This window comes from Ranitomeya imitator, chromosome 1 (assembly GCF_032444005.1).
Source record: "Ranitomeya imitator isolate aRanImi1 chromosome 1, aRanImi1.pri, whole genome shotgun sequence".
NCBI classification, from domain to species: domain Eukaryota; kingdom Metazoa; phylum Chordata; class Amphibia; order Anura; family Dendrobatidae; genus Ranitomeya; species Ranitomeya imitator.
In genome coordinates, this window is record NC_091282.1 from 1,130,865,424 (window position 1) to 1,130,891,242 (window position 25,819).

Here is a 25,819-nt window from a genome sequence, read left to right on the forward strand (position 1 = left end):
GGAGGGCTACTCCATGTAGTTGCCTGCAATGGAGGGGGGAGATCGGAACGCGAAGGAACCGGCGCCGGTAAGGTGAGCTCAGAGCTGGCATCCAACGTTCCAGGAAAGGATACAGGAGGAACGCTCCACGTTCTTGCCTGTTGATGATTCGGGGGAGATCGGAACCTAGAAAGGATCCGTCGCCCCCATTCACTCCGTTAAGGGAAAAAAATAGAATAAAAAGTAAAAAATTTAAATAAAAACGGTGGGGTCTGAAATCAGACCCAAGTGCCTCCTACAGACACTAAGCAAGAACTGGTTCACTGAGAGCCAGCAGGAGGGTGTATTTATACTGCAGGGGAAGAGCTATTCTTTCTGTATTAGTGTCCTCCTAGTGGCAGCAGCATAACACCCATGGTCCTGAGTCCCTCAATGAGGCGTAGGAGAAATCCATAGTAGCTGTGGGTCCCTGTCTGGGACCTGCATCTATCTTGAGAACAAGGCCCCAATGTTCACTGTGGTCAGTGGAGAGTTGATGAAGAGGTTTTGTGATCACTATAGTAATTCCAAGCACCTCATCTCACAGCCGTCTGCAGCGAGACCTGATTCTTCAGATATATGTAGTTCCCAGTGGTAGGGCTAGTATCTGCTGTTCAATTTTGACATATCCATTGGACGTGCCAAAAATGTAGATGGAAATAGTTACTTAAGCTATTGCACAGGGGTCCCAAGATGTGGACCCCACATAGATTTATGAAGGGCAAGAGGACTAAGCATGGCTTACTAGAATCAAGGGCAGGTTGAGTGTTTTGTTCATGACATGCAAAAATGCTGCCATATTACCGCCGTGTGGACCCGGCCTTATACAACCCCCATTATATGGGATCTACAAAGGGTTCATATAAACTGACTAATGGACGATTCAGGGGTAAACAATATCTTTACCGTTTTTTTAATTTACCTTTTATAGCAATTTGTTTTCACTGGTAAAATGACAAGAGAATATCTTACATGGTTTGAGCCCTTGGTCCTTGTCGAATAATTTCAGCCATCGGAGAATTTTCCAATTTCAGAAATTTCTCTCTGCATGGTTTAATGTAAGAAAGTTTTCCAGCGATGTATCCAAGGAAACCAGCAACTTGCAGAAAAGAAAAAAAAAGAATTAAATTCACTATACAGACACGATACACTTAGTCGGCAGCAGCATTTCTCTGCAAATGTCAGCAATGAAAACAGCAAAACTAGCAAAAGATCTGCTGAACAGAGGACAAAGCGAAAATGAATTGCACTTACAAGCTACTTTTGGGAAAGGACCGAATCTGGTTGATGTTGTAAGAATCCCTGTAATTATTGAAATAAAATCAATGTTACATGCAACATATATATCGCTGATATCAGTTCATTAACAATCAACATATTATAATACATATTATATAGACATACATACACCCACCGTCTGGCACAACCGACAATCTTCAGCTGCTACATGCTCACATGGCAGGAAAAAAAAAGAAATCAAGATATATACAAATTATGGAGAGTGATACTAGTAGGCAAAAGGTTAAAACCACAAAGCACCATTGAGCTCTACAAAAAGCTCAAACTGGTTCACCACCAGTGGCCAGAATTATCCCCCTACCCCCTATAAGCAAGGTTCCCTGCCCAGGAAAAAAAAGTGCCCAGGCAATACATGTGTGAAATCTGTAGACCCCTGTCCCCTTACCCACCTAAGGTCTCTATCTCTTGCACTAGTATACTTATGTCCCATTATTTTTGTTCCTGGTATGCCACCAGCTGTATTATACGCATATTTTGGCACACTACATAACTGCACTTTGTTATTGGTAAGTGCCCACGTTGTGGATTTGCCTCTGGAATTTTCTGTGCAGATTCTGCATCTCTTGGCAGAAAACGCAGGTGCAGATTTGATGTGTTTTTCTTGCGGATTTCAAGCGTTTTTACCCCTGTGGATTTCTATAATGGAATGGGTGCAGAAACGCTGCAGATCTGCACACAAGTAGTGACAGTCAAATGGTGTTGAATCTGCTGCGTTTTCCGTGCAGATTTTTCAGCACAATTAGCACAACATTTTTTTTTTTTGCCATCGATTTACATTGTACTGTAAATCACTTGCAGATCTGCAGCGTTTCTGCACGGAAAAAAAAACGCTGTAGTTCTGCAGGAAGCCTGCAATGTGTGCACATAGCATTGGTGTTCTTATTTTTGGACAGTATGCAGACCCTTGCTTACAGGAGGTATTGGGTATTCTGGCCACTGATCAAGGAACGCCGGATTGAGCTTTGTTTATGGTACCTTGTCTCTTTAGGTTTTAAACTTTGTGTTTCTTTCTCTTTGAGCCTTAAAAAAAAATAAATTGTATTTTGTAGGATAACCACTAGTGAGCATTATGCCATTATCACTACAGCTTTTCTTCGTTTACTGGTGTGATTTTTTTTTAATGTAAAAAGTTTTTAAAAGGGGTTGCTCCAATACAGCAACTTCTTACCTATCCAAAGGGAAGGTGATGAAATTGCTTATCGCTGAGAATCTGACCATTGGGACTCCCTTCTTTCAGAGCCAAAGTACTGTGTTCAATCACCCAAGTGCGCTTTAAAAAGTGACAAAGTAAACAAAAACAATAAAGTGCACTAGAATGGGGTCCATCTGGGCCAAAAGACCACAGCGTGGATAAGTGACTAATGGCCTCCCATAACTGGAGCTTAGGGAGACTCAAATCTTACTGCCAACATCTACCTGGGCTGACACCCAGGCAGAAATAGGAGCCAGTCTAGATTGTGACTGCTCCCGAGAGGAGAGAGCTTGGGGTTTGCATGAGGGAACAGAACCTGTTGGCCAAAACATAACACCCCCATCCCCCAGACTGATCAAGAGGGGACCCATAAGGGAACTGCGCCCTGAACAAGTCCTAGTTGCTAAAGAGAAGACTGAGACGAGACTTACGGTAATAGCCGTCTACAAATATCTGAAGGGATGTCACAGTGTAGAGCAGACCTGGACAAAGTGCAGCCCGTGGGCCACATCTTGCCCTTTGGATGTCTCAGTCCGGACAGAGACAGCTGAGGGGGTGGAAAACAGAGGCCCAGGGGCGCACCGTGCCCACTCGCTGTCTCTGGCCACGTCCTCTAATCAGCGTGTGAAACAGCTGACATGATGACATCATTAAATCGCATCAGCTGTGTACTGCGGAGAGTCAGCGCACTGGAGACACCAAGACAGAAGTAGGGCACCGGGACAGAGGTGGGTATGTGGTGTTGTTTTCCATGTGTATAGGATGTTTGTGCGGGCACGGGGAGACTGTGGGGTTGACATGCTGCATATGGGGGAGGCTGTGTGGGGCCCATGCCGTACATGGGGGGCTGTGGGATTTTACAGTATGTAAGGGGCTGTGGTGGGGCTCTTACGGTATGTAAGGGGATGTCAGAATACCCAATTCTGCTCAATATTATGTGATACAATATTAATATAATTATCAATATAATAATTATAATATATTGATACTAATATTGAGTAGAATTTCAGCCTATTGGTTCGGCCCTCCACAACAGTCACAGTCTCTCATGACGCCCCTCAGGAAACTTAATTGCCCACCCCTGGTGTAGAGGGATCATCATTAATCTCATTTGCACATGGAAACATGAGAAGCAATGGGTTGAAACTGAAAGGGAGAAGATTAGATAGTAGAAAAAAAACGTATTGACAGTGAGGGTGATGAATGAGTGGAACAGGCGGCCACGAGAGGTGGCGAGTTGTTCTTCAATGGAAGTCTTCAAACAGAGGCTGGACAGACATCTGTCTGAGATGGTTTAGTGAATCCTGCATTGAGCAGGGGTTGGACATGACGACCCTGGAGGTCCCTTCCAACTCTAACATTCTATGGTTTCTGAGATGGCCACACAGTAAGGCTAGTTTCACATTTGCGTTAAAAAACGCAGCGTTAAAAACGCATCTGCAGGTGGTGAAAAAAACGCATGTAAACGCGTACAAACGCTGCGTTTTTTAGACGCATGCGTTTTCGTATGCGGTAAAAAAAGCAGCGTTTTTACATGCGTTTTTTACCGCGTTAGTGTTTTTTAACCCCTTTCTGACATTAGACGTACTATCCCGTTGAGGTGGGGTGGGCCCGTATGACCACCGAAGGGATAGTACGTCACACGCGATCGGCCGCGCTCACGGGGGGAGCGCGGCCGGGTGTCAGCTGCCTATCGCAGCTGACATCCGGCACTATGTGCCAGGAGCGGTCACGGACCGCTCCCGGCACATTAACATGATCGCGATGTGCCGGCGGTGCAGGGAAGCATCGCGCAGGGAGGGGGCTCCCTGTGGGCTTCCCTGAGCCCCCCGCAGCAACGCGATGTGATCGCGTTGCTGCGAGGGTCTCCTACCTCCCTCCCTGCTCCAGGCCCGGATCCAAGATGGCCGCGGCATCCGGGTCCTGCAGGGAGGGAGGTGGCTTCACAGAGCCTGCTCAGAGCAGGCACTGTGAAGCCTGCAGTGCTCTGAGACAGATCGGTGATCTGACAGAGTGCTGTGCAAACTGTCAGATCACCGATCTGTGATGTCCCCCCTGGGACAAAGTAAAAAAAAAAAATTTCCAAATGTGTAAAAAAAAATATTCCTAAATAATGAAAAAAATAAATAAATATTGTTCCTATAAATACATTTCTTTAAATAAAAAATAAAAAAACAATAAAAGTACATATATTTAGTATCGCCGCGTCCGTAAAGACCCCACCTATAAAACTGGCCCACTAGTTAACCCCTTCAGTAAACACCGTAAGAAAAAAAAAAGAGGCAAAATTCAACGCTTTATTATCATACCGCCGAACAAAGAGTGGAATAACACGCGATCAAAAAGACAGATATAAATAACCATGGTACCGCTGAAACAATCATCTTGTCCCGCAAAAAACGAGCCGCCATACAGCATCATCAGCAAAAAAAATTAAAAAGTTATAGTCCTGAGAATAAAGCGATGCAAAAATAATTATTTTTTCTATAAAATAGTTTTTATCGTATAAAAGCGCCAAAACAAAAAAAAAAATGATATAAATGAGGTGTCGCTGTAATCGTACTGACCCGAAGAATAAAACTGCTTTATTAATTTTACCAAACGCGGAATGGTATAAACGCCTCCCCCAAAAGAAATTCATGAATAGCTGTTTTTTTGGTCATTCTGCTTCACAAAAATCGAAATAAAAAGCGATCAAAAAATGTTACGTGCCCGAAAATGTTACCAATAAAAACGTCAACTCGTCCTGCAAAAAACAAGACCTCACATGACACTGTGGACGAAAATATGGAAAAATTATAGCTCTCAAAATGTGGTAACGCAAAAAATAGTTTTTGCAATAAAAAGCGTCTTTCAGTGTGTGACGGCTGCCAATCATAAAAATCCGCTAAAAAACCCGCTATAAAAGTAAATCAAACCCCCCTTCATCACCCCCTTAGTTAGGGAAAAATTAAAAAGATGTATTTATTTCCATTTTCCCATTAGGGTTGGGGTTAGGGCTAGGGTTAAGGCTACAGTTAGGGTTGGGGCTAAAGTTAGGGTTAGGGTTGGGGCTAAAGTTACGGTTAGGGTTTAGATTACATTTACAGTTGGGAATAGGGTTGGGATTAGGGTTAGGGGTGTGTCAGGGTTAGAGGTGTGGTTAGGGTTACTGTTGGGATTAGGGTTAGGGGTGTGTTTGGATTAGGGTTTCAGTTATAATTGGGGGGTTTCCACTGTTTAGGCACATCAGGGGCTCTCCAAAAGCGACATGGCGTCTGATCTCAATTCCAGCCAATTCTGCGTTGAAAAAGTAAAACAGTGCTTCTTCCCTTCCGAGCCCTCCCAAACAAGGGTTTACCCCAACATATGGGGTATCAGCGTACTCAGGACAAATAGGACAACAACTTTTGGGGTCCAATTTCTCCTGTTACCCTTGGGAAAATACAAAACTGGGAGCTAAAAAATATTTTTTTGGGGAAAAAATTTGTGTTTTATTTTTACGGCTCTGCATTATAAACTTCTGTGAAGCCCTTGATGGGTCAAAGCGCTCACCACACATCTAGATAAGTTCCTTAGAGGGTCTACTTTCCAAAATGGTGTCACTTGTGGGGGGGTTTCTACTGTTTAGGTACATTAGGGGCTCTGCAAACGCAATGTGACGCCTGCAGACCATTCCATCTAAGTCTGCATTCCAAATAGCGCTCCTTCCCTTCCGAGCCCTCCCATGCGCCCAAACAGTGGTTCCCCCCACATATGGTGTATCATCGCATTCAGGACAAATTGGGCAACAAATTTTGGGGTCCAATTTCTCCTGTTACCCTCGGGAAAATACAAAACTGGGGGCTAAAAATATTTGTATTATTTTTACGGCTCTGTATTATAAACTTCTGTGAAGCCCTTGGTGGGTCAAAGCGCTCAAAACACATCTAGATAAGTTCCTTAGGGGGTCTACTTTCCAAAATGGTGTCACTTGTGGGGGGTTTCAATGTTTAGGCACATCAGGGGCTCTCCAAAAGCAACATGGCGTCCCATCTCAATTCCTGTCAATTTTGCATTGAAAAGTCAAACGGCGCTCCTTCCCTTCCGAGCTCTCCCATGCGCCCAAACAGTGGTTTACCCCCACATATGGGGTATCAGCGTACTCAGGACAAATTGAACAACAACTTTTGGGGTCCAATTTCTTCTCTAACCCTTGGGAAAATACTAAATTGGGGGCGAAAAGATAATTTGTGAAAAAATATTTTTTATTTTTAAGAAAAAATGGTGTTGTAAAAATGAGAAATTGCTGGTCAACTTTTAACCATTTTAACTCCATTACAAAAAAAAATTTTGGTTCCAAAATTGTGCTGATGTAAAGTAGTCATGTGGGAAATGTTACTTATTAAGTATTTTGTGTGACATATCTCTGTGATTTAATTGCATAAAAATTCAAAGTTGGAAAATTCCGTTTTTTTCACAAATAAATGCAGGTACTATCAAAGAATTTTTACCAATATCATTAAGTACAATATGTCACGAGAAAATTTCAGAATCACTGGGATCCGTTGAAGCGTTCAAGAGTTATAACCTCATAAAGGGACAGTGGTCAGAATTGTAAAAATTGGCCTGGTCATTAACGTGCAAACCACCCTTGGGGGTAAAGGGGTTAAAAGCATGATGAGAAATTTCACAAGAGAAAAATCAAGATCCAGACACCGCCAATGGGACTACAGAGGGCGTGTGACATGACTCTGTGGACTAAAATATGGAAAAATTGTAGCTCTCAAAATGTGGTAACTCAAAAAATATTTTTTGGAATAAAAAGCGTCTTTAGTGTGTGACAGCTGCCAATCTCAAAAATCAACTAGAAAACCCGCTATAAATAGAAATGGCTAGGGTTAGGATCCCTAGTGTTAGGGTTTGGATCCCTAGGGTTTGGATCCCTTTATCACCTTGATGGGTTAGGGTTTGGATCCCTAGGGTTAGGGTTTGGATCCCTAGAGTTAGGGTGTGGATCCCTTTATCACCTTGATGGGTTAGGGTTTGGATCCCTTTATCACCTTGATGGTGGGGGGTGGCTTATCAGTGTGTAGACTTGTTTTTCTCTATGGAAACGCATGCGTTAAAAAATGCAACCAAACGCATGTGCTTAAAAACGCATGCGTTTACATAGACAGCAATACGTTTTTTTGCCGCAAAAAAACGCCTCTAGAAATTACTACATGTTGCATTTCCGCAACAAAACGCAAGCATAGAAACGACGCATGTGTCGTCAAACGCAGCAAAACGCAAAAAAAAACGCATGCGTTTTTAATGTTAAATATAGGGAAAAAAACGCATGTGTTTTTTTTGCGTTAAAACGCATCGGCAAAAAACGCAAATGTAAAACCAGCCTAAAAGAGTGACAAGTGAGAAACACTCAAAATAGTGAAGGTTACTCACTGTAATACTGTCCGGACCTTTGACTGGGAACTTCCCATTCTAGCCAAAAGGCCCGGAAAAGAGCGTATGCTTTAAAGAGGTTGTTGGGTCTAAAATGAAAAGTCCACAGTCACTGTGTGACTGCAGATTTATGAATTCCCCCAGTGCACACACTGTGCACTGCAATGATTCGAAGGTGTCCAAGCCAGGAACGGCAGTGATATAGTCCCAGGCAGAAGCTGTCTAGTGGGTACAGGATTGCTCCAAACAAGTGTACTGAGCAAGCCACGCTCACTAAACGGTAACGCCAACACCCCATAGACCTGTATAGAGCGAGAGCACTGGGCGGATTCCACCCGGGAGCATGCATAGCACATATATCACTGCTGTCCCCGACTTAGAAACCAGGAATCATAAGTCTGCAGTTCCACAGAGTGACAGCAGACTACTCAACTTAGACAGGACGACCCCTTTAAAAGAATGAAAGTGAAGTGCAGAGTGAATGTGCCAAAACTCAAGTGATCATTGGGACTTAAGGTACCGTCACACTGGACGATATCGCTAGCAATCCGTGACGTTGCAGCGTCCTGGCTAGCGATATCGTCCAGTGTGACACGCAGCAGCGATCAGGCCACTGCTGTGATATCGCTGGTCGGGGCAGAAAGGCCAGGACTTTATTTTGTCGCTGGCTCTCCCGCTGACATCGCAGGGCCGCGCTTAGTAACCCGATGTTTACCCTGGTTACCATCATTAAAGTGAAAAAAACAACCACTACATACTTACCTTCCGCTGTCTGTCCCCGACGCTCTGCTTCTCTGCTCTGGCTGTGAGCTCCGGGCAGCCGGAAAGCAGAGCGGTGACGTCACCGCTCTGCTTTCCGGCCGCTGTGCTTACACAGGACAGAGAAGCCCAGCGCCGGGGACAGACAGCGGTAGGTAAGTATGTAGTGGTTGTTTTTTTTACTTTAACGATGGTAACCAGGGTAAACATCGGGTTACTAAGCGCGGCCCTGCGCTTAGTTACCCGATGTTTACCCTGGTTACCGGCATCGTTGGTCGCTGGAGAGCAGTCTGTGTGACAGCTCTCCAGCGACCAAACAGCGACGTTGCAGCGATCCGGATCGTTGTCGGTATCGCTGCAGCGTCGCTTAGTGTGACGGTACCTTTACACTGATCCCAAGAAAAGGGATTTCACGTCCCAGTTTGGCTGAGGCGGTGGTCGAGCACAAACACTGCAACTTCATTCAACATTTGTGTGGCTGTATTCCGCAATTCCGTGAATTCTATTGACTCCAATCAAACAGGGAACTCACCCCAGTATTCGCTGCAACTGGATTCCCAGCAATCACCGTCATATGGAGTAACACTCTCAGTACACCCTTTAGGCTACGTTCACATTAGCGTTGCGCGGCGACGCAACGCGCGACGCACCAAAAACGCGCGCAAAAACACTGCGTTTTGCGACGCGTGCGTCGTTTTTTGAGGAAAATCGGACGCACGAAAAATGCAACTTGTTGCATTTTCGTGCGTCCGACGCTAGCGTCGAAAACGACGCACATGTCGAAAAACGCTAACAAAAAACCGCACGCGTCCCCCATGTTAAACATAGGGGCGCGTCGCCGACGCAACAGCGACGCACATTAGCGTAACGCTAATGTGAACGTAGCCTTATCTATTAACTTTGAATGGTTTCACATTGATCTATTGCCTTATTGTGCACACACCAAATAAAGCTCAGTAACTAACAATCCAGACATGGAACTTTGTGATCTATTCTTGCAAACATTTTTTGTAAATTGTTGCAAGAAGACAGGCATGCACTAGTATAGAATTACATTGGATTACAAGGTATTTTCAGGGCAGTCAAGATTACTGCCACAACAAGCACTATTGTTTGAGAAGCCACAGCAAAAATTGCGGCTTCCTCCCCCCCCCCGATTTTCATGTTCATTGTGGCAAAAAAGTGACAAGACTGCTAAATCTTAATACACGTGTTAGTGTAGTTATTGGGTCAATAAGAAAACATACAAATACAGCCAAATAGTCAGTCTCTGCCATTAAGAAGGGAGCACTTACCTCTGTGGATGAGGGTCTGTGTGGCTAGCATGCTTATGACTGAGAAGGGGACCGCTAAAATGATAGATGTACATAAGTTACACAGATCGACATCAGGCAGACACTTTATATATAAAGTCGGGTCTAAGCAATTGTTCATCCTGGCCCTTCCCTCATCAGTAAGATCTGCTGAAGCAGTCCCTGAGGCGGACATGACTTCAGACTGACACTTCCCGTGAAAGTGTGCCCGTATTGCTGTATGTAGCAAGCTACATGTTCTGTCTAGGTGCTACATGCTGACATAGCAAAAGAAGTACTAAAAGAAAAGACTTGAGTCTTACAAATAATAGAAGTGCACACTGGTGGATAACATGAAAAACAAAATATTGTTAAAGTTCTGATGCAAAGCTCCAAGAAATGCACCACTGTGCTACACACAAATCCAAACGTCTCACATTAAGTGGCCACAATTACCCCTAACCTTCTGTAATCAAAAGGTCCCTGGCCAACACAAAAAATATCAGTAAAACAAAGTTTAAAGTGCAAGTTTATAGTGTTACAAAGCATATGTATATATTAAAAGGAGCCTGCCACCATATTTTTCCCCCGATATAACCTTCGGCCACCACCTTTCAGCCCCATGTGACAGCATTCTAGAATGCTGCACCTATAACTCCATTTTGACCTGCATGGCAATAATTAAAAAATAAAAAAGATCTTTTATTATACTCACGTATGAGGCGATCCGGTCCAATGGGCATCGCTAGTCTTGGTCCTGGCGCCTCCTCTCTTCTTGTGATGACGTCCTCCTTATGTGCTTCATGAGTAAGACAAGCAAAGTGTTGTAGTGCGAATGCGCCAGTGTTCTTCTGACCTTTCCCAGCGCATGCGCACTGCAGTAGTTTGCTCTGCTCTCGGCAGGGCAGAGAAGTGCGCTGAAGCATAAAGGGGAGCACGGTGTGTATGACGTTGGACGCATCACCCTCACGAAGAACAGAAGGAGGACGGCATCACAAGAGAGGAGGCACCGGACCCAGACCAGTGACACAGACCAGACCAAGCTGTAGGTGAGAATAAAAGGTTTTTTTTTTATTTGCCATACACGGAGAATTGGACTCATAGGTGCAGCATTATAGAATGCGGTCACATGGGGCTGAAAGATATATATTGGGACAAAATTTGTGACAGGTTCCCTTTAAAAGGTGATATAACCAAAACCAGGAATAAAATAACAGGTAATAAAGGGGAGGAAGCCACATGTGATACAGCGATACACGAGGACACATACAGACCTCCTACATCCCCTAAGGTCTGTGCAGCCTTACATAGCATTTATATCTTGCCACTAATACACTATTGCCTGATGGTGGAGTTTAGATTATTCCTAATTTAGGTGCGTCAGCTTTACTGTATACACTACATAGTTGCATTTTATGCTGTTTGATAACTTTTTATTTGCATTCTTCAGAGCCCTTTTATTTACAGGAGGAAGAGGGGATAAATTGGCCATATAGAATGCGGAGTCCATTTTATTTCTGTGTGTAGCACAATTGAGATTTTTTTTGTGTGCTTTGCATTGAAGCTTTAATAGAATTGTATTCTTTATGATACCCATCAGTGTGACTTCATTATTTGTATAGCTCTTGCTCCTGTGAAAGCGCTGCCACACAATCATAGACGTCAGTGGTCTTTCCTATGGAGTAGGGGGCGCACACTTTTTGTCACCAGCATTTATCCACCCTCTGTATAACAGGAACCACACGGGAACGCCAAAAATCAGATGCTGGATGATTATTATTTTTTTTATTATAGGAGGGTAGAAAGAATGCCAGGACTGTCCAGTGTGGACCTGAAAGGTCACTTAAAAGAATTAATGCATATACATACAGTACAGACCAAAAGTTTGGACACACCTTCTCATTTAAAGATTTTTCTGTATTTTCATGACTATGAAAATTGTAAATTCACACTGAAGGCATCAAAACTATGAATTAACACATGTGGAATGATATACTTAAAAAAGTGTGAAACAACTGAAATTACGTCTTATGTTCTAGGTTCTTCAAAGTAGCCACCTTTTGCTTTGATGACTGCTTTGCATACTCTTGGCATTCTCTTGATGAGCTTCAAGAGGTAGTCACCGGGAATGGGTTTCACTTCACAGGTGTGCCCTGTCAGGTTTAATAAGTGGGATTTCTTGCCTTATAAATAGTGTTGGGACCATCAGTTGTGTTGAGCAGAAGTCTGGTGGATACACAGCTGATAGTCCTACTGAATAAACTGTTAGAATTTGTATTATGGCAAGAAAAAAGCAGCTAAGTAAAGAAAAACGAGTGGCCATCATTACTTTAAGAAATGAAGGTCAGTCAGTCCGAAAAATTGGGAAAACTTTGAAAGTGTCCCCAAGTGCAGTGGCAAAAACCATCAAGCGCTACAAAGAAACTGGCTCACATGAGGACCGCCCCAGGAAAGGAAGACCAAGAGTCACCTCTGCTTCTGAGGATAAGTTTATCCGAGTCACCAGCCTCAGAAATTGCAGGTTAACAGCAGCTCAGAGTAGAGACCAGGTCAATGCCACACAGAGCTCTAGCAGCAGACATCTCTACAACAACTGTTATGAGGAGACTTTGTGCAGCAGGCCTTCATGGTAAAATAGCTGCTAGGAAACCACTGCTAAGGACAGGCAACTAGCAGAAGAGGCTTGTTTGGGCTAAAGAACACAAGGAATGGACATTAGACCAATGGAAATCTGTGCTTTGGTCTGATGAGTACAAATTTGAGATCTTTGATTCCAAACACCGTGTCTTTGTGCGACACAGAAAAGGTGAACGGATGGACTCTACATGCCTGGCTCCCATCGTGAAGCATGGAGGAGGAGGTGTGATGGTGTGGGGGTGCTTTGCTGGTGACACTGTTGGGGATTTATTAAAAATTGAAGGCATACTGAACCAGCATGGCTACCACAGCATCTTGCAGCGGCATGCTATTCCATCCGGTTTGCGTTTAGTTGGACCATCATTTATTTTTCAACAGGACAATGACCCCAAACACCTCCAGGCTGTGTAGGGGCTATTTGACCAAGAAGGAGAGTGATGGGGTGCTACGATCACCAGACCTCAACCCAATCGAGATGGTTTGGGGTGAGCTGGACCGCAGAGTGAAGGCAAAAGGGCCAACAAGTGCTAAGCATCTATGGGAACTCCTTCAAGATTGTTGGCAGACCATTTCCGGTGATTACCTCTTGAAGCTCATCAAGAGAATGCCAAGAGTGTGCAAAGCAGTCAAAGGAAAAGGTGGCTACTTTGAAGAACCTAGAATATAAGACATATTTTCAGTTGTTTCACACTTTTTTGTTAAGTGTATAATTCCACAAGAGTTAATTCATAGTTTTGATACCTTCAGTGTGAATTTACAATTATAATAGTCAAGAAAATACAGAAAAATCTTTAAATGAGAAGGTGTGTCCAAACTTTTGGTCTGTACTGTACATCAGTCACAGTAGATAGAAAAACACCGATTATAAAATGGTTTATCGATAGGAGATCATATGGCGAGAAAACATTAAATCCATCAGTAAAGAGATTATCCATTTTTTTTTTATAAAGTTGCCTGGCAGCAGGAAATATGGAATAATACAAGAACAATTTCTTGCCTTATCAATCCACTGCCACCATGGTTACACCCAAGGTCCCTGTATCCATAATATTACATTCACTGGACACTGCAGCCAATCACTAGCCCCAGGTAAAGCTAGTGATTGGTTACAGCGGTCCGGTGATAATGGACATGTCATTACTGTGGGATGGTCACTGGGGGGCTGGGTAGGTAATAGTTATTTTATAACTATTCTAGTTGTTGGGAAACTTTTTGAAACTTCCGAATTACTAGTGTAGGAAAATAAAATGTGATTAGACACGACTTACATCTGTACCAGAAGCTCTCAGAGTTACATTCTGTCAGGACCCTCTTCTCCTCCTCGGTGGGAGTGTAACTGCTCTGTGGGAACATAACGGCCAGATTAGGTCAAGAAAACAATCTGCTGGAACATACAGTGCGTCTCATCACTGGAGCCAACACGAGTCAGGGGAAAGTTGCCTAAATGAGCCGGCATATTTTATTTCTTGTTACCTATACACTGTGTGCACTAAATTATTAGGGAACATGAGTATTTTGATCATATCTTCATTTTTATGCAGATTTTCCACCTTCGCTCTGTATAAACGTGAATGCCGACAGGTCAGGTGACGTGTATTGGTGTAATGAGGGGGGTGAGGCCTAAGGATACAACGTCCTTTATCATGGTGACAATTATTAGGCAGCTTGTTTTCCTCAGGCAAAAATGGGCCAGAAAAGACATTTAACCAACACTGAAAAGTAGAAAAAATTACTACAACTCTTACGGAGGGATGAGGCATTCCCAGAAGCACCAAAAGTGTTGCTGTAAATTGTTACCGGCGTCACAAAAAACAGTGTTGAGAAAAAAAAAAAAAAGATGCACATTAACAAGACTTGAGAAGAATCAAATGTGACTAAGAAGCCATTATCCTCAAGTGCTCAGAGACATGGCCGAGGCAAGGAGGCTGAAACCGACCACCACTGAGCGAGACGCAGAAGGGGAAACCAACGTGTAGAAGTGAAGGACAGCATCCGATCCAGGTGAAGAAAAAGAAACACTTTATTGTGCCATAGGTGCAACGTTTCAACCTCAAAAAGGTCTTTGTCAAGCATGTCTTTGTCAACCTTTTTGAGGTTGAAACGTTGCACCTATGGCACAATAAAGTGTTTCTTTTTCTTCACCTGGATCGGATGCTGTCCTTCACTTCTACACGTTGGTATGTACCTCTCCACCTGGGTCCTGTGGAGCTAGGACGAGCATCCTTTGTACGCTACAGCAGTGCTGTCGGCCGCCATTGCTTTATTTGGGCAGAAGGGGAAACGTCAAGACTGGGCCCAGATACGGCTAGCCGAGCACTGGAGGCTTCGATGCACGTGTTGGAGTATTGCCTTGCATAAAAAGCATAGTATTCTTGAAAGATGCAGATTTTTTTCCTGCACCTCTGCTTGAAGAAAGTGCCTTCTAAATACAGTCAGTATGTTTAAGAGTTGATTTGGAGTCCATCTGCAACCCAAAGAAGTCCAATCAGCTCATCTTTAGATGAAATCTGTCGGCAGGTTTTTGCCAACTAATCTGAGGACAGCAAGACGTAGGGGTTAAAATATAGAAATCATCTGTGTCACTTAGGCTGCATGCTGTTTACTTACAGTGAAGGTTTTATCACTAGGAGATTATCATTGCACTAGTTCAACTCCATTCCCTTCTGTGATAAGCGGCTCACTGTCCATAGACCATGTACATTACGAGCCGGGTGTGAGGGGAGGGAACGTTCTCAGTTCTGTTACATGTTAAATCTAAAAACTGTCAGAAGGGCTGCACCAAATAAACTAAGTGAAACATTGGATTCAGGATCTCTACCCCTACATTGTCCTGCTCTCAGATGAGTTCGCAAACGCCAGATTCTCTTTAACCCCTTCAAGACCCTTCCCATTTTTTCGTTTCTGTTTTTGCTCCCCTTCTCAGAGCCATAACTTTTTTATTTTTACTTCAATATAGCCATGTGAGGGATTGTTTTTTGTGGGACAAGTTGTACTTTTGAATGACACCATTGGTTTTACCATATCGTGTACTGAAAAATGGGAAAAAAATTCCAAGTGCGGTGAAATTGCAAAAGAAGTGCAATTCCACGACGGTTTATTGGATTTTTTTTTTTTACCATGTTCACCAAGTGCTAAAACTGACCTGCCATTATGATTCTCCAGGTCATTACGAATTCTTAGACACCAAACATGTCTCGGTTCTTTTTTAAGTGGTAAAAAAAAAATTCCAAAATTTGTTAAAAAACAAACAAACAAACAAACAAAAAAAAACCACACCAATTTCCGAGACCCGTAGCGTCTCCATTTTTCGTGATCTGGGATCAGGTGAGGGCTGATTTTTTATGTGCCGAGCAGACATTTTTAATGATAAAATTTTAATGCAATGCCGTGGCGACCAAAAAAAAACCCAATTCTGGCGTTCTTACTTTTTTTTCTTACTACGCCGCTTAGCGATCAGTTTAATCCTTTTTTTTTTATTATTGTTAAATCGGATTCTGAACGCAGCGATACCAAATATGTGTATGTTTGATTTCTTTTTACTGTTTTATTTTGAATGGGGTGAAAGGGAGGTGATTTGAACTTTTATATTTGTTTTTTAAATATTTTTTAAAAATTTCTTACTTTTGCCATGCTTAAATAGTCTCCATGGGAGACTAGAAGCTGCCATAGCCTGATCGGCTCTGCTACATAGAGGCGATGATCAGATCACCTCTATATAGCAGAATACTTCACTTGCTATGAGCGAAAACCACAGGGTGGCGCTCACAGCAACCCGGCACTGACAACCTGAGCGGTCTCCAGGAGACCTCGGGTTGTCATGCCAACACACCGGTGACCCCTGATCACGTGACGCAGGTCACCGGTGTGAGCATTTCCAGCCGAATGGCCGGAAGCAAGCGTTAAATGCCACTGTCAGAGTTTGACAGTTATGGCTCTGTGAAGAAGGGGAGCAAAAACAAAAAATACAAAATTTGAAGATTACAAGGTGGTGAAGGGATTAAAGGGAACCTGTCACCCCGTTTTTTCAGATTGAGCTATAAATACTGTTAAATAGGGCCTGCGCTGTGCGTTACTATAGTGTATGTAGTGTACCCTGATTCCCCATGTATGCTGAGAAATACATTACCAAAGTCGCCGTTTTCGCCTGTCAATCAGGCTGGTCTGGTCAGGTGGGCGTGTTCACAGCGCTGTTTTCTTCCCCAGCTTTCCGTTGGTGGCGTAGTGGTGTGCGCATGTCCAAGGTCCGAATTCCCTGCGCCCACGTGAAGACACCGCGCGATCTGCGCTGTCATCCCTTTCATCGGTGGGGGCGGCCATCTTCCTGGGGCCGCGCGTGCGCAGATGGAGTGCTCTGCTGCACGGGGCTTCAGGAAAATGGCCGCGGGATGCCGCGCGTGCGCATTAGAGATCGCGGCGGCCATTTTCCCAAAGCCGACTTTGGTAATGTATTTCTCAGCATACATGGGGAATCAGGGTACACTACATACACTATAGTAACGCACAGCGCAGGCCCTATTTAACAGTATTTATAGCTCAATCTGAAAAAACGGGGTGACAGGTTCCCTTTAAATATATATTTTTTTAAAAGCACCACTAATTCCAGGGTGCTGTACATGTGAAAAGGGGTTACATCCATGTATAAAATACAGTAACACAACTTGTGACAGACCGTGGTGGTGGTGGGGGGAGTGGACCCTGCCTTCATGGGCTTACAATCTACAGGGTAACCTGAAATTAGTGATGAGCGAATGTGCTCTATAAGGTGTTATCTGAGCATGCTCCAGTGCTAATGAGTGTCTTGGGTGTACCCAAATAATATGCTTGAGTCCCCGCTGCTGGCGGTTGTTAGACAATCCCTGCAAGACACTTAAGGTACCGTCACACTCAGCGACGCTGCAGCGATATAGACAACGAGTCGACCTAAACTAAATCGCTGGAGCGTCGCTGTTTGGGTCGCTGTAGAGACATCAAACACAGCAGCTCCAGAACGATGCAGGAGCGATCCAGTGACGTAACGGCGACTCACTTATCGTTCTCGCTGGTTGTTAGCTCCATGTAAAAACCATTGCTGGCATCGTTGCTTTTGCTGTCAAACATGATGATACACGCCGACTTGGCGACGAAATAAAGTTCTGAACTTCTAGCTCCGACCAGCGATGGCACAGTGGGATCCAGATCGCTGCTGCGTGTCAAACACAACGAGATCGCTATCCAGGACGCTGCAACGTCACGGATCGTTGTCGTTCTCTTTGCAAAGTTGCTGAGTGTGACGGTACCTTTAGCACACGAGCCTGAAAGATAACACCTTATCTCAGCACCTCCGCTCATCACTGCTCCGAACACCAGAATCGCTCTTTATTCACACGAAGCAGGAGCCGGGGTACAGGGTCCTCCATGGTACAATGCCCCCAATCATGGGCAGAGCATGCCCCTCCATCCACAGGTCACACTCCGATGGCTGTAGCTGCAGGCACTTGCACAGGCTGCCGGCCATCTGCAGGCTCGGGGTAGGCGGCTGCCGGCCATCTGCAGGCTCGGGGTAGGCGGCTGCCGGCCATCTGCAGGCTCGGGGTAGGCGGCTGCCGGCCATCTGCAGGCTCGGGGTAGGCGGCTGCCGGCCATCTGCAGGCTCGGGGTAGGCGGCTGCCGGCCATCTGCAGGCTCGGGGTAGGCGGCTGCCGGCCATCTGCAGGCTCGGGGTAGGCGGCTGCCGGCCATCTGCAGGCTCGGGGTAGGCGGCTGCCGGCCATCTGCAGGCTCGGGGTAGGCGGCTGCCGGCCATCTGCAGGCTCGGGGTAGGCGGCTGCCGGCCATCTGCAGGCTCAGGGTAGGCGGCTGCCGGCCATCTGCAGGCTCGGGGTAGGCGGCTGCCGGCCATCTGCAGGCTCGGGGTAGGCGGCTGCCGGCCATCTGCAGGCTCGGGGTAGGCGGCTGCCGGCCATCTGCAGGCTCGGGGTAGGCGGCTGCCGGCCATCTGCAGGCTCGAGGTAGGCGGCTGGTGGCACTGCTCCGGGGAAAGCCATAGGACCAGACAAGGCCGCCATCAGGGCATTACTGCCCTTACTGCTGTATGGGGCCCGGTCAACAGCAGTACACAGAGGGGCCCGCAGATATGGGGCCCCACTGTTGTGCTTCTACTGATCGGGCCCCATCGTGCACTAAAATATTGTGCACTGCAGCGTATACGTCGGCGCTGGGGCCCGGGAGCCTTCTTGGAGCTGTGCACGGCCGTCTCACCTAGTCGGCTGCACAGTTCCTGCTCGGCTGTAGCTAGAATGTATGGGCTCCCTGCAGGTCCTGACTACAGCCCATACATTCTAGCAGTCTCAGTAGTGAATGTGCTAGAATGTAGGGGCTCCTGTCAGGTCCTCTCAGCAGTCCATACATTCTAGCTGCTGCTTCACTGCTGGAAACACTAGACGCCCCGGGAACGACTGAGGTAAGTATAAAAAACATTTTTGTTTTTTTAAATGGGTGAGGTGGGGAGAGACTGCAGATGATGGAGTGTGTTGGAGGGGGTACTGTGCATGATGAAATGATAGGGGGCTGCAGATGATGAAGTGTGATTGAGGGGGTACTACACATGATGAAATGATAGGGGGCTGCAAATGATGAAGATAGGGGGCTGCAAATGATGAAGTAAGGGGGACTGCAAATGATGATGCGGGGGTGTTGGGGACTGCAAATGATGATGCGGGGGTGATGGGGACTGCAAATGATGATGCGGGGGTGATGGGGACTGCAAATGATGATGCGGGGGTGATGGGGACTGCAAGTGATGATGCGGGGGTGATGGGGACTGCAAGTGATGATGCGGGGGTGATGGGGACTGCAAGTGATGATGCGGGGGTGATGGGGACTGCAAGTGATGATGCGGGGGTGATGGCGACTGCAAGTGATGATGCGGGGGTGATGGCGACTGCAAATGATGATGCGGGGGTGATGGGGACTGCAAATGATGATGCGGGGGTGATGGGGACTGCAAATGATGATGCGGGGGTGATGGGGACTGCAAATGATGATGCGGGGGACTGCAAATGATGATGTGGGAGTGATGGAGACTGCAGATGATGAATTGTGTTTGAGAGGGGGTACTGCACATGATGAAATGATAGGGGGCTGCAAATGATGAAGTGGGACTGCAGATGAAGTGAAGGGGGATAGGGGACTAAATGATGAAGGTGGACTGCAAATGATGAAGTGGAGGTGATGGGACTGCACATCAAATGACTGAGGGACGGCAATTGAATTGCAGGTGGGGGTGTGGAGAGCAAATGGTGTATTGAAGGTGGGGAGAGCAAATAATGAATTTTGAGGGTGGGGAAGAGCAGTTGATAATGAATAGAGAGTGGGAGAGAGAGAAGACATGACAATGAATTGAGGCAAAAGGGGCATGTAACTATAATGATTCGGGGTAAGGGTCAGAGCGGGAGGTACATAGTGGGGTCGCTGAGGATAAAGTGACTGGTAATAAATTTGGGGAAAGTACAGGTGCTAATTAATTTATATATTAAATAGGGAAAGTGGTTATGTACAGATAGTTGGGGCACAGTGGCGGATTATAACTTATATTTGGAATGTTGGGTTGCATAATAACCAATTATATATTAACTAGATGGTGGCCCGATTCTAACGCATCGGGTACTCTAGAATATGCATGTCCACGTAGTATATTGCCCAGTCACGTACTATATTGCCCAGCCACATAGTATATTGCCCAGCCACATAGTATACAGCACAGAGCCACGTAGTATACAGCACAGACACGTAGTATATTGGCCAGTCCCACGTAGTATATAGCAGCCATGTAGTATACAGTACTGTTCACCTAGTATATAGCAGCCATGTAGTATATAGTACTGCCCACGTAGTATATAGCAGCCATGTAGTATATAGTACTGCCCACATAGTATATAGCAGCCATGTAGTATATAGTACTGCCCACGTAGTATATAGCAGCCATGTAGTATATAGTACTGCCCACGTAGTATATAGCAGCCATGTAGTATATAGTACTGCCCACATAGTATATAGCAGCCATGTAGTATATAGTACTGCCCACGTAGTATATAGCAGCCATGTAGTATATAGTACTGCCCACGTAGTATATAGCAGCCATGTAGTATATAGTACTGCCCACGTATATAGCAGCCATGTAGTATATAGTACTGCCCACGTAGTATATAGCAGCCATGTAGTATATAGTACTGCCCACTTAGTATATAGCAGCCATGTAGTATATAGTACTGCCCACGTAGTATATAGCAGCCATGTAGTATATAGTACTGCCCACGTAGTATATAGCAGCCATGTAGTATATAGTACTGCCCACGTAGTATATAGCAGCCATGTAGTATATAGTACTGCCCACGTAGTATATAGCAGCCCAGTAGTATATAGTACTGCCCACGTAGTATATAGCAGCCATGTAGTATATAGTACTGCCCACTTAGTATATAGCAGCCATGTAGTATATAGTACTGCCCACGTAGTATATAGCAGCCATGTAGCCCATGCAGTATTTAGCAGTGTGGGCACATATCCCTGTTAAAAAAAAAATAAAAAAAAAGAATTAAAATAAAAAACAGTTACATACTCACCCCTGGGATCCAACGGCGCTGTGGCGATGGGCGCCCGGCTGCCGCCATCTTCCGTTCCCAGGATGCATTGTGAAATTACCCAGAAGACTTAGCGGTCTCGCGAGACCGCTAAGGCTGGGTTCACACTGCGTTGTGTGAAGCCGTTTAACGGACTACGTTACACCGCGGCATAACGCGGTGTAACGTAGTCCATTAACGATGCCATTACTTTCAATGGTGGACGCATCACTAGTGCACGCCCACAATGGGCGTGCGCTAGTGATGTGCCATCGTCATTGAGTGACGGACCTGAGACGCGGGCTGCAGCGTTTCCGGGTCTGTCACTGCTAGCGCAGATGGAGCTAGCAGATGCTCCATCTGCGCTAGCGCAGTGCCAAAGTCGGTACATGCGTTAGTGCAGTCCGTTTAACGGATTTGTTGAACGGACTGCACAACGCAAGTGTGAACCTAGCCTAAGTCTTCTGGGTAATTTCGCAATGCATCACTGGGAACGGAAGATGGCGGCAGGCGCGAGCGGCTCGGCAGACTACGGAGGGTGAGTATAGCAGGTTTTTTGTTTTATTGTTAACATTACATTTTTTTACTATTGATGCCGCATAGGCAGCATCAATAGTAAAAAGTTGGGGACACACAAGGTTAATAGCGGCGGTAACGGAGCGGTCCGTTACCGTCGGCATTAACCCTGTGTTAGCGGTGGTTGGACGGGAGTATGCGGGAGCCGGGCAGTGACTGCGGGGAGTAAGGAGCGGCCATTTTCTTCCGGACTGTGCCCGTCGCTGATTGGTTGTGTCAAAACAGCCACGACCAATCAGCGACTTGGATTTCCTTGACAGACAGAGGCCGCGACCAATGAATATCCGTGACAGAAAGAAGGACAGACAGAAAGACGGAAGTGACCCTTAGAGAATTCTATACTAGATGGTGGGTGAACGTCTGTATTCAGATGTGTAGGAGAAAGACAAAAAGTGGGGAATGTGCTCTGGAAGCGGTGCTCTAGATAACTGTTATTTTATGCAGAGACGAGCCCAGGCTGAAAGAAGTGATGGCGGTCTGCGCTCGATTAAAAGCAAGGCAAAGATGAAGGATTTCAGCTAGAAGTCACTGGTGAGTCAGTGTGTTACCTGTACACTGACACCATACACTGTATACAGAGCTCCTGTGTATAATGTCACTAGTGATCACTGTATTACATGTACACTGTACCCTATATACAGAGCTCCTGTGTATAATGTCACTGGTGATTCCTGTATTACCTGTACACTGACACTATATATAGAGCTCCTGTGTATAATGGCACCTGTGACCAATGTATTACCTCTACACAGACACTGCATACTAAGTACAGATCTCCTGTGTATAATGGCACTTATGGTGACAGTATTTTTTTTATTTTTTTTTTATTAATGATCAGTATTGTACTATTCAGTCACAATGTGGTGGTAATATGTTGTCTGGTCATGGTGTGGCGGTATTTGTTTCTTGTATGTGCTCTTATTTGGTCACTATGTGGTCTGGTCACGGTGTGGTGTTATTTGGTCCTTGTATGTGCTATTATTCGATCACTGTGTGGTGATAATATGTGGTCTGTACATGCTGCGGTGGTATTTGTCCCTTGTATGTGATATTGTTTGGTCACTGTGGTGATAATATGTGGTCTGTACATGGTGTGGCTGTATTTGTTCCTTGTAGATAGTATTATAGGTCACTATGTGGTGATAATATGGTGTCTGGGCATGGTGTTGTGGTATTTGTCCCTTGTATGTGGTATTATTGTTCATTTGAAAAATTGAAAAATAAATAAAAATATACCTAAATTGTATTGCATATTTTAACAAATAAGTTATAGTAGAGTAGGGCCTGGCCAAAAGTCCACCTTGTCATGGCAGATTGAAAAAACCTTTTGACCAAAACAAAATCTTCTGTCTATATGTGTGATCTGGTGATGAGAACTGTTAATGTGTGATTGGTGAGAAGTGCAGTTTTTCCAAAAGACAGCGGTGGGGCTGTGGACAGTTGAGGCGGGGCTGGGGTGGAGCCTTAAAGGGAATCTGTCACCTGAATTTGGCGGGTCCTTTTTTGGGTCATATGGGCGGTGTTTTCGAGTCTTTTATTAACCCCTTTTTTTTCCCGCTGGTCGCGAACTTGACTTGCTGTTTATTCGCTTTCCTCCCTAGTTAACGCGTGCGCAAAGCAATCTTGCCTTGTGCACGCGCAGAATGCTTTGCCCAACTGCGGGCAAAGCCAAAAACCATTAGTGCGCATGCGCCGGTGCACTATGTCCAGGAACACAGCACAATACTTCCGGGACATAGTGCGCCGGCGCATGCGCACTAATGGTTTTCGGCTTTGCCCGCAGTTGGGCAAAGCATTCTGCGCGTGCGCAAGGCAAGATTGCTTTGCGCACGCGTTAACTAGGGAGGAAAGCGAATAAACAGCAAGTCAATTTCACAACCAGCGGGAAAAAAGGGGTTAATAAAAGACCTGCAAACACCGCCCATATGACCCAAAAAAGGACCCGCCAAATTCAGGTGACAGGTTCCTTTTAAGGGGGCCCTGAAAATTTTGCTAGTATGGGGCCCCGAAATTCCTAGTGGCAGCCCTGGGACCAGATTGGGTAAACTACATCGCGTAGTGTCAGCGGAGGGTCTGCACTGACATGGGGGGGCTTCCGATACTTAGTGTGTTATGCATCATTACATATGCCCCAAAAATACAAGCTGCGCCCCAGAGCCGGCGTGTGGCTCCATACAAGCCTCCGCAGTGTCTCCCTGCAGCACGTGTGCACAGCGCGGCCGTACCTGCATCCTCACGTGAGGCGGCGGCTGCTCGCTGACATTGGCCCCAGGAGAGTCCATGACGGCGGCCGGGTGTAACCACCATCAGCCCGAGGTGTCTGCACAGCGCCGTGACCTCCGCTCTCCTACAGCACACACAGCCGCCGGAAATCCGCCCGACACCGGAAGCGATAATGTGGCCGCCGCCCTCTAGTGGACACACGGGGCACAGCCAGTGTCAGGGTACATGACAGGCAGAACTGCTCAGGAACCCTCGGCCCATGGTGGTCATCCTGCTTATCCCACCAGTCACCTCACTGCTTATCCCACCAGTCACCTCCCTGCTTATCCCACCAGTCACCTCCCTGCTTATCCCACCAGTCACCTCACTGCCTATCCCACCAGTCACCTCCCTGCTTATCCCACCAGTCACCTCCCTGCTTATCCCACCAGTCACCTCACTGCTTATCCCACCAGTCACCTCCCTGCTTATCCCACCAGTCACCTCCCTGCTTATCCCACCAGTCACCTCACTGCCTATCCCACCAGTCACCTCCCTGCTTATCCCACCAGTCACCTCCCTGCTTATCCCACCAGTCACCTCCCTGCTTATCCCACCAGTCACCTCCCTGCTTATCCCACCAGTCACCTCCCTGCTTATCCCACCAGTCACCTCACTGCCTATCCCACCAGTCACCTCACTGCTTATCCCACCAGTCACCTCACTGCCTATCCCACCAGTCACCTCCCTGCTTATCCCACCAGTCACCTCCCTGCTTATCCCACCAGTCACCTCACTGCTTATCCCACCAGTCACCTCCCTGCTTATCCCACCAGTCACCTCCCTGCCTATCCCACCAGTCACCTCCCTGCTTATCCCACCAGTCACCTCCCTGCTTATCCCACCAGTCACCTCACTGCTTATCCCACCAGTCACCTCCCTGCTTATCCCACCAGTCACCTCCCTGCTTATCCCACCAGTCACCTCACTGCCTATCCCACCAGTCACCTCCCTGCTTATCCCACCAGTCACCTCCCTGCTTATCCCACCAGTCACCTCCCTGCCTATCCCACCAGTCACCTCCCTGCTTATCCCACCAGTCACCTCCCTGCTTATCCCACCAGTCACCTCACTGCCTATCCCACCAGTCACCTCCCTGCTTATCCCACCAGTCACCTCCCTGCTTATCCCACCAGTCACCTCCCTGCTTATCCCACCAGTCACCTCCCTGCTTATCCCACCAGTCACCTCCCTGCTTATCCCACCAGTCACCTCCCTGCTTATCCCACCAGTCACCTCCCTGCTTATCCCACCAGTCACCTCACTGCCTATCCCACCAGTCACCTCCCTGCTTATCCCACCAGTCACCTCCCTGCTTATCCCACCAGTCACCTCCCTGCTTATCCCACCAGTCACCTCCCTGCCTATCCCACCAGTCACCTCACTGCTTATCCCACCAGTCACCTCCCTGCTTATCCCACCAGTCACCTCCCTGCTTATCCCACCAGTCACCTCACTGCCTATCCCACCAGTCACCTCCCTGCTTATCCCACCAGTCACCTCCCTGCTTATCCCACCAGTCACCTCACTGCTTATCCCACCAGTCACCTCCCTGCTTATCCCACCAGTCACCTCCCTGCTTATCCCACCAGTCACCTCACTGCCTATCCCACCAGTCACCTCCCTGCTTATCCCACCAGTCACCTCCCTGCTTATCCCACCAGTCACCTCCCTGCTTATCCCACCAGTCACCTCACTGCTTATCCCACCAGTCACCTCCCTGCTTATCCCACCAGTCACCTCACTGCCTATCCCACCAGTCACCTCCCTGCTTATCCCACCAG

At 46.4% G+C, this 25,819-nt stretch overlaps 1 protein-coding gene across 1 annotated transcript in view; it reads right to left on the minus strand.

The window, feature by feature from the left end:
- The window catches only part of OCIAD1 (OCIA domain containing 1), a 41,606-nt gene extending 17,285 nt beyond the window's left edge, over positions 1-24,321 (minus strand). Inside the window, exons 1-5 of the mRNA XM_069744488.1 lie at positions 23,999-24,321; positions 13,869-13,941; positions 9,967-10,020; positions 1,273-1,320; positions 991-1,117 (exon numbers count right to left, since the gene is read on the minus strand). Of these exons, the coding sequence (XP_069600589.1) occupies positions 991-1,117; positions 1,273-1,320; positions 9,967-10,020; positions 13,869-13,941; positions 23,999-24,055 (359 nt within the window). The 5' untranslated portion in view covers positions 24,056-24,321. The remainder of the gene's footprint in view (positions 1-990; positions 1,118-1,272; positions 1,321-9,966; positions 10,021-13,868; positions 13,942-23,998) is intronic.
- Positions 24,322-25,819: the final 1,498 nt, after the last annotated feature.